Below are 9,411 nucleotides of genomic sequence, written 5' to 3' on the forward strand. Positions count from 1 at the left end.
CTTATTGTCCTTGGTATGTTTTTTTTATGGTACAAGAAGAATGAATGAATTCCTGGGTCATTTTGAATGGGGTCTCATTTCTGGTGAGTTAGAATGTCCATACCACCAAAGCATCAAAACGTGGCATGGAAATCTACGGGCTATATTGAAGAGTGAAGTGTGGGTCACAAGACCAAACAAACAAAAACATCTGACAGCAAAGCACCATGGATACATGGACTTCCATAACTCCCATGCAATGCCTTGCCATTGACTTCAATGTTAAACACATTATGGCAGTGAATAAGACAAAGACCGTCCTAACCAAGAAGCATTGTCATGTTATGTAGAAACTCAAGTACCAAATATCAACTGATTTGATGTGACTCGAATATCTTATTACAATATTCTAATGGTGTGAAGTCCTCAATTCATGTTTTTTTGGACCTGGAAAGCCAAAATGAGTAAACATGAACTGAATGATTGGAATTGTTCAAAATGTGGGCAATGCATCTACAATCCAAGAAAGCTTAACATTGTTGATGGAATTATGGAAACAAATCAAACTTTTTCATGATATTCTAATTATATGGCCAGACTCTGTATACACATCACACGACCCAATAGGATGCTGTATAACTTATACTACCATTAAGTAGCATAATGTTTATTTGCCATTTAGCAATTATGACACACCTCTGTATAATTGCCACATTACAGTGTTGGGTGCTGTGGCTCTGCGCACCATGCAAATCCATCTGCACATATTTGGGCTTGCATGCCCATGGTAGGCCTAACTCGGGTTCGAGTCCAATCAGAAACATTTCCCAACCCTGTCCCATCTCTCTCTTCCAGTCATCTGGATGATATCCAATGGAAATAAATGCCTTTCGATTTCAATGTGTAAACAGGGGTCTGACCTACTGCAACTGGGCTTCATTAGGTAGCCTGTAATATAATGGGAAAAAAAACACTTCACATCAAAAAGGAAAGACTTGTGTGCACGTCAGCGTGCAATGTCAACTTTAGCCTGCAGAGGACGCTGTTGGGTTACTTTTGCTCTATCACAATGTTTGTGATGGTTGCTGAGAGTGGAATCGCGTTATTTCAGTTGGGAGACGCTTTCCATCATCGACGCTCAACAACACGCTCCGGTGTGGGCTGTGTCTGCCTGGTGAGTTTCCAGCTTCTATAGCCGTTACGGGTAACGCAGCAAACCGCATCATAATTACCGGGGCGTTTTATTAGACCAGTGAAAGCGTGGATGTTGTTGAAAAGAAATGTCATATGGATAGCACTGTACGTCACCCATTTCACGCTGACGCACAGGGCCTCTCCAAGGCTATGTAAACTACTTGTAATTGGCATCCCGAAGGTCGTTTGTCAGTAAGGATATACATTAAGTGTAATTAGGACATGGCAGCTTAATAAGAGAGGCACAGCTTTTGTCGCCCTATTTTTCTCAAGCTGCTTGCTAACTCCAAACGTGTGATGCTGTTTGGTAGCTACGCACAGAATGCAAGGATTCCCCTGACGGAGTAAGGTCATTGAGTTCTTCAGTAGGCCTAGGCTATATGGTCCTGAACAGTGAGTGGACTTGTGCTTTGGTGACATGAACACAATGTAGTCAGAATAGAGGTGGTGTTGGAGAATATCTTCAGGAAGTTCAAGTCATTATTTGTAAACACCCCGTGCCTTAAAGTGATTTTACAAGTTAATTTGACACATTTACAAATAAAGAAGTTGGATCAAATTTGTCAAGTTCCCTCACACCCTCCCCTTCTTTTTCAGTTCATGAAGGCAGGTCATCAGTTGCGCATAAAAGCACATACCGGTAGCCTAGTGGCAAAATGAGTAACAACTTCTTATTAGTTTGCAAATGCCATTCGGTTGACATTGCCAGAAAAACGTCGGTGGTACGCACCATCATACTGTTGCAGCTTGAGCAGAAGAGGATGCTGCTGTCAGTTCTGTCAACAGGCCTATCAGGGGCGAAGCATGGGGGACAGGCAGGGCCTTTGCCCCAGGGCCCTGGCCCTCCTGTATTGGTGTTGGGTGCCTTATTATGACCATGGCAGGCTGTATGGAGGGGCCTTATTGGTGGTTTGCCCTGGGGCCCTGTGTGCAATATTTCCACCACTGAGGCTTATTAGGCCCTACTACAAAGGTTAAGTTAAGAGGTAAATCGTCTAAGAGCCTGGAGTTCTCATATTCTCATATTCTCATCAGACGACGGGCTCTTCTATATTAGATTATTTACCTGAACCAGCTTTGTAGTAAAGGCCCCTGCTTGTGTGACCAAGGACCAAATATTGTTCACAACATTCACTGCACTCACTTGGCACAAGTGGCATTGTTTTGTTTGCCCCATAGAGTGTTATTTCGAGAACATTTCTGGCAGAGCCAAGTTAGTTTTCTTTACATTCCTGAGCTGTTTTGTTTTGGAGAGCCGATGCCCACGTTGTAGGCCCAGCTTGTCTGTTACAGGCGAGGAAGATAAAATCCTGATTTAGACTTCTGCTATTGTGGCCTTTTCCCTCAAAGTTCAACATGCAGCTCACCACAAGCGCACATAGTGATTACATGAGTCCGTCTGTTGACCTGTCTGTGTCCTGTGTCAACAGCTGAGCAATTTCACACAGAGACAGAAGAGCCACTCAGTTTGAATAGGTTGTGCACCAGGTTTGCTTCACTGAAGAACACATATTGTTGCATATAATATTCTTGGAGATCAGCTGTTAGGAAGGCTCAGACCTGCTCAATTGATAACAAACACGATTTAATCCAAACAAGCACCGGATTTCATAAAGTGCCATGGTTTTAAACACTTCAATGCATCCACTCAGTTATTTATTGTATGAGTACGCAGGTATACATTGTTCTTATTTAGACTGCTCAGTGAGTGTTTGAGTTGTGTCTTTTTCTCGTTTTTGAACATCTGGCGGGGCATACAGGTCTTCCTGCACAGTCCAACCTCAATCTTGAACCTGTCACCACAAAGCAACTCAGCCGGGGATGATTGACACAGTACCATGGGGGGTATTCCAAGAAGAACCTGGCTCAGTAGTAAACCAGGTTATGGTTAACCTTGAGGTAGTTGTAAATAGAGATGGGATTTATGGCTCTTGGACGGGATCCGGATCTTAGTGGCTCGTTCCTTTCAAAGAGCCATTCAAAAAACTGGCTCTTTTGGCTCTTTTTTTTAATTATTTATTTAGTGTTTAGAATGGAATATTTTGGCTTCACCTCAAGGTAATTTTGTCCAAACAACAACTGATTATTCTCCTCCTTCTAAAGACCGTTTTTGCCACTCTTTAAGGCAAACAATTGTGTTTTTTCCCAAATTGAATTACTCAACAGTCTAGTGGCTCCCCCAGCTGTGATCCGGTTCCCATCGTTCACTTCAGGGAGCCGTTCAAAAGAACCGGCTCGTTCGTGAACGACACACCTCTAGTTGTAAATCATCTAATAGAGGAGCCTGGAGTTCTTAACTTGTTTCTTAAATGACATGTGTTGGCTATCTGTTTGCAGGTTTACCACGTCCTGTAGGTTAACCAGCCAGGTTCATCACTTAACCTTAACCGTGTTCTTGGAATACCGCCATGTCTTAAAACTCTTTCGGGTAAGTCGACAGTTTTGAGTGAAGGTGTTGAGAGGGAAATGTATTCAAATGAAGCAAGTTGTACTAGCAGGCATCCATATAGCCGGGGGATTCACTCTCAGTTGTGACCTGTAAACTCGGAGAGCCATATTCGACATTTACCTTGTTGCATCTCCCAAGCACTCCAAACAGATGTTTTTACTGGTCAACCTACTTACCATTCTACCTGCTTCAAGACCAGTGGTCATTAGAATCAGCAGATTGAATGAAAAGCTAGCCATAACGGCACACACTATAAACACAAGTATTAAATTAGTATTGCATAATACGAACCCATGCTTGGTGACATAAGATATCTGTCTTGGCCATAGGCGAAGAAATGTTATTAAAACTTCTTTTAGAACACCTTTAATTTAACCGTCCTCTGATATTATGCCACTTGTAGAGATGACTAGGCCTGAGTGAGAGAGGGAGTGGGAGCGGGCAAGACCCTGAGAGGAAGAGGGCAGCCACCTATAAGGTCTTTAAAGGTCGGCCATTGTAGGATAGAGAGGCCCTTGGTTTGCACTGGAAAGGTCACTCAGAGAACATGACTCAACAGCTCTGAATAAGGCCAAAACATTATAAACGAAAAACGTTTCATGCCATTTAGCACAGTAATATGCAAATAAGGTTTTAGATTGACAGGTGGCGAGAGAGAGGTAGCAAGAGCATGAACTTAAACTTGTGTTGAGTCCAGTGGGGGCGTGACACGGTATGTGTGGAGACTGTGAGAAGTATACATAGCCTATTTGAACTATTACACACAAGCAAACTATCCCCCAAAGAAAGTCCCAGCTGTCACATTTCAGCAATCCTGTAATAACACTGAAGACCCCCAAGGCTACGCTCAACTTTTAAAAAGTCATCACAACTGTGTTAACTCTCCTCCCCCCATAAAGCCAGCTTGGGGTAAATGTCAGCAATGGTGTTCATACTGTAACACTCTGCATGCTTGGCAGTAGCCTGATGACAGTTTCACTAGTTTTCTCTCGCTTTAGCCCATTGCAATGTCTCCAATAAACCTCTTGGAATGGCATGTTTGGCTTGGGAGCTGTGAAAATTGTGCGCTGTATAAAGTGTACCAACACTTCCTGTTAATCAGGAATTAAAATGAGCAGTTACTTGCAGGGATGAAGAGCGATACTTAAGATACTCGTTTAAATCTGTCAAGAAACTAGAATTGGTGAGGTGAAATAGATTTGGTGAGGATCAGCTTGTCAATCATCTGCTTAACACTCATTTTGGAAAACACCCATCTACTCAAGAGCAGAATGTAACCAGTGCTATACCAAATAAAAATAAGTTTTCTATACATAATGAAAAGCAATAGAAAATTGTGCATAGATAAACAGATCTTTAAAAAGCAAGATTTCTTGCCATTTAAGCGCAAGAACTGCATTTAAGTGATTTTAAACATAATGCACAACTATGGGATCATTTCCATGTTAGCTGATGCACTTAAGCCCATGTCGTAAGTTTGATAGGTCACAGGAATGTGTGTTGTGGAGAAAAAGACATGACTGAGGTCTGCTGAATTTTTATTCACATTTATTTTTGCTTTTAGTGTGCTCACAGAAAATTAGAACACCTTAAGCAGAGGAGTTTAATAGCAATTTTTGTAAGCAGAGTTACATTCCGTCTCTAAGTCAAATTGGTCAAAAGCTTCTCCAGTATTTACAAAAGAAAAGAAAGAAAGAAAAAGAAAGAGACAAGATGCCACACCAACATTGCATCTGATAGAGATTCCTTAAATTTGTCAAAGACCACTGAAAAAGAATTGCCTGCTGTAATCAAAACATACCACAGTATAAACAGTTACCATTCCACTTATCACAGCTTGGTTTGAGTTCAAAAATTGCTTAAAAGGTCTTCCAGGATGACTTTGTTGTTTCTCTTTTTTTTTAGTTATCTTACAAAAATGAGCAGGGTGGAAAAAGAGCTGCAAACTTCATGTGCTTGAGATCAAGAGATTTTCATTTGTACAATAATCACAGTTAAAAACACCCCGCCTATACATACTTACACTTTATTAAGGTCAGAAAACCAGCAATAAACAATAATGCCTATACAACTTGTAGTTTCTACGGAATCAATGAACTGGTACAGCTAATGAGTGAAGTGAAAAGTTCCCTATGATTTTTTTCTTTTTAAAAAGGCCTTTCTAAAAACTAGGTCTGGGAATTGTATCTTGGTTGTTTTTGTTTTATTATTACCATTATCCCTCAGTAAATATGACTTTAGTGTTGTAAACCGTGCGGTACTCTTGTATTAAAATCGGTCTGTTTTTTTTTCTCCTTTTTCCTTTAAGACTCTTTAAAACGTCATAGTCTGTTTGTGGCACCGCTTCCGGGGCACTGAGGTGCCACCTTCCCCACCCCCACCCATCTCCTCCTTCCCCCCTTTCAGCCACCCGCTCCACCCTACACCCCCCAACCCCAAACATCTCCCTTCATGTTTGCCTCAAACTTGATCCCATTTGCCTTCATACCATGGGCATGTCCATACATTTTTGACAAAGTATACATTTTTGTATAAAAATGCAAAGACAAAAAAAACTAAAACAAAACAAAAAAACATTTAATACTGATGCAAAAAAATATATGTCAAAAGTGTGGATGTAATCTTTTTTCGGTATTATTCATCTAAGCCACCCACCTCTGTGCCCCTTTGGAATGGTTGTAACAATAGGGCTGAGATGGGTTTTGTGGAGAGAGGGGAGGAGTAGGGAGGGGGGGACAGAGGGGAAAAAAACAAAACAAAACAAAAACAAAAAGAAAAAAAAAAGCTTTAAAATATCCCTGGTTGTAGGACAAGTTCTCCAGAGCCAGGAACTGGCACCACTCCAACATACAAACAGGGAAAAAGGTGTTCTTTGATTATCTTTTTTTCTCCATTTTCTTGTTATCTCTTTCGCTCGGGCCTAAAGGCTTGCTGGTCTGGGGGGCCTTTACTCCTGGGCCTCAGCAGGTGCCTCTGGACTAGAGGCTGCTGCAGGCTCCTGTGTGGCGGGCGCGGGCTCCTCGGCCTTGGGTGCCTCCGTTTCTGGAGACTTGGCCTCCGCTGCTGCAGGCTCAGCTGGTTTCTCCTCCGCCTTGGGCTCCTCTGCGGCGGGGGCGGCCTTGGCCTCCTCGGCAGCGGGTTTCTCTGCCGTCTCCTCTGGCTTGGCCTCCACGGGGCTGGCAGCTGCCTCCGCTGCTGGGGCGGCAGCGGCCTCCTCTCCGGCGGGCTTGGCCTCCTCTGAGGCGGCGGCCTCCGCGGCCTCGGCTCCCTCGGCCTTAGCCTCCTCAGTGGCTGCAGCCGCCTCCTCGCCCTCCCCCGTCTCCTTCTTGGTCTTCTTGAAGGAGAAGCCGCTCAGCTTGAAGGACTTCTTGAAGGAGAAGCGCTTCTTCTTCTTCTTGGGCGTCTCGGTGCTGGTGGAGGGGGTGGCACCGTCCTCCGCCTTGGCCTCTCCATCAGCCGCGGGGGTGTCGGCTGCAGCCTCCGCGCTCTTCTCCTCGCCCTCGGCGGCCTTCTCGCCCTCTGCGGGTGCGGCAGCCTCTGCCTTCTCTGCCTCCTGCTTGGGGGCCTCCTCAGCAGTGGCACTGCCATTGGCCTGCACCTCCTCCTTGTTTCCCTCGGCTGCGGCGGGGGAGGCGTCACCGTTCACTTTCACATGGCCGTTCTCCTACACAGGAAACAACAAAACCGATTTAGAATCATGGTGCGCACAGGTAGTTGAAAACACTAGAACAGTGCAGCAACATAGAGGGCCGCAGGGGGCAGCAGACACCACGGTTTATATAGGGAGGGGATGTATGGTCGCTCCCAGGACTTCGCTTGTGATATTTGCTTGCAGTAGTAGCCTCTCTCATTCGAGTTACGTTTAACATCCGCCTGAACCGCGGATTTAAATACCCATCCCTAACACGTCGACCGGGTTTCGTTAGGCCAAACAAAAGAAACCACAAGACACTGTAGCCTAGGCATTCACTGCGCTGCCGCTAGTCGGCGATATGCACCGCCGTCAATTCATACCGGGTAGAAGCGCCAAACGGAGGCAGATGCTCATTAAATCAGCAGATGCTCATTAATACACCGGATCACGCAGGCCGAGTTTAAAACAGCAAAACCAAGCTCTTAATATTGGAAACTATGTTCATCTGGCTTATACCTTACAACATACCAAATAATTAGACCACGACGTGCTTATCGGGTACGGCTGTATGTGGAGATTCTACCCGCTCCACGTTATGTGCCAGTGAGTCTCTGTGAGCATCTGTAACAAAAGGCGTGGTAAGTGAGGAGGCTCATCGAAGTGAGCCATTGTTGCGACCACGCCACTATCACAAGCCATTAGCCCAACTTCCATCTTCACACAAACACGGGGGTAAAACGTGATCCGCTTTCGCTCACAAAATGTGCAAAAGCACAATTGAAAGTGAAATTAAAACATGCGTACGCATTACGCATGGTTACCATTTGCAAGCATTCAATGAACTGGTTTCTGTGATCAAAAACAATGCTCTGAAAATATAAATGAAGCAAACAAGCAGCTTAAAATAAATGGAAATAACCAGTATAGGGTAGATGTAATTAAATGTCGTGGAAAATATTAATCTGGTTTCAAAGTTTTTGAATTTGGACTCCAAACTGAATAACACCGAAACCCGGCGTGCGCTTGGATGCGGTAGGCTACCCAACAATAATCCACAGAACGAGGACCCTTCCCCGTGTTACATTACGAAAAAAACACTAATTTTTAGAAAATCATAAAAGTTACCTGTCCGTTAGCCTTGGAAGGTGAAGCAGCTGCCTCTCCTGGCTTTTCTGCCGCGGTTTCGCATTTTGCAGTGGTCTTGGAGAATTGCGCTCCCATGCTTTCGCTCCAACAAAGAAACTGAACCGATCCAAAAACGAACAAAGACCACACGCCTTTCTTATTTGCACGCTCTTTGCAGATTCCCCTCTTTGGAAAGTTCACTCTTGGAGTAAGCGAAGTCCTGTCTCAGTGAGCAAATGGGGTAAAACGCAGAAAAAACTGCCAAGTAAAGACAAGTAATAAAAAAATCCCAGATTTGTGGCAGTGTCGCTCTAGACAGGGTGGAAAATGGAGAAATTTCCCTTGTTGCTAATAAGATGCGGAGTCCAACGCCCAAGTACACAGATGAATGGGCATTCCGAGCGATGACGGCATCCGCGCTCAACTAGGGCCAATCAGAAAGCTCTCTCAGAAAAGGGGCGAGGTTTAGAAAGCGAGTGAACAATGGAGTGGAGCAGATTGCTGCTAATCTGAAAAAATCAACTTGCCGAGGCGACATTTAAGAATATTTATGGGAAATTCTATTTACATTTTATTACATCTAGAGCACGAACAACAAGTAGTTTTATTTCATGGACATAGCTCGAGGGGAGATAGATTGGCGTGCCAGTGTTTGTCACAACATTTTGGTTTGAATTTTGCAGTATATTTCTACTGGAATGGTATTTTGAACTTTTTTCCTCGGGAAAATGTCACTACGCGTCTTTGCCGGCTTGTCTTCCCACTTTAACCACAGCGTGGATGCATTCGCTCACAGTTTTCCAAATCTGTCGTTGGGCATATCCAAATGGCATTTGCATTTGAAGCCTTCTTTCTAAACATTATGAACGTCAGGTGGATTGGTGACAATTTATGTGTTTTTATCAGGTGACTATATCTTTGGTTGTACAATGGCATTATCCCATGGAACAGCAATATTGTTGAAAAACCTCCGAGAACAGATTCCAAAAGCAACGTCGATTACGCGCAGCGTGCGCCTTTACCATGTAAA

At 44.0% G+C, this 9,411-nt stretch overlaps 1 protein-coding gene across 1 annotated transcript; it reads right to left on the bottom strand.

Annotated features, from left to right (window-relative positions):
- Positions 1-5,153: 5,153 nt before the first annotated feature.
- marcksa (myristoylated alanine-rich protein kinase C substrate a) lies at positions 5,154-8,763 on the bottom strand. The gene is made up of 2 exons (XM_063223109.1): positions 8,382-8,763; positions 5,154-7,286 (listed from the first exon to the last, which is right to left on the bottom strand). Exons 1-2 carry the CDS (start codon positions 8,475-8,477, stop codon positions 6,570-6,572), a joined length of 813 nt encoding a protein of 270 aa, XP_063079179.1. The 5' UTR covers positions 8,478-8,763; the 3' UTR covers positions 5,154-6,569.
- Between the last annotated feature and the right edge of the window lie 648 nt (positions 8,764-9,411).

This window comes from Engraulis encrasicolus, chromosome 18, assembly GCF_034702125.1.
Source record: "Engraulis encrasicolus isolate BLACKSEA-1 chromosome 18, IST_EnEncr_1.0, whole genome shotgun sequence".
NCBI lineage: Eukaryota > Metazoa > Chordata > Actinopteri > Clupeiformes > Engraulidae > Engraulis > Engraulis encrasicolus.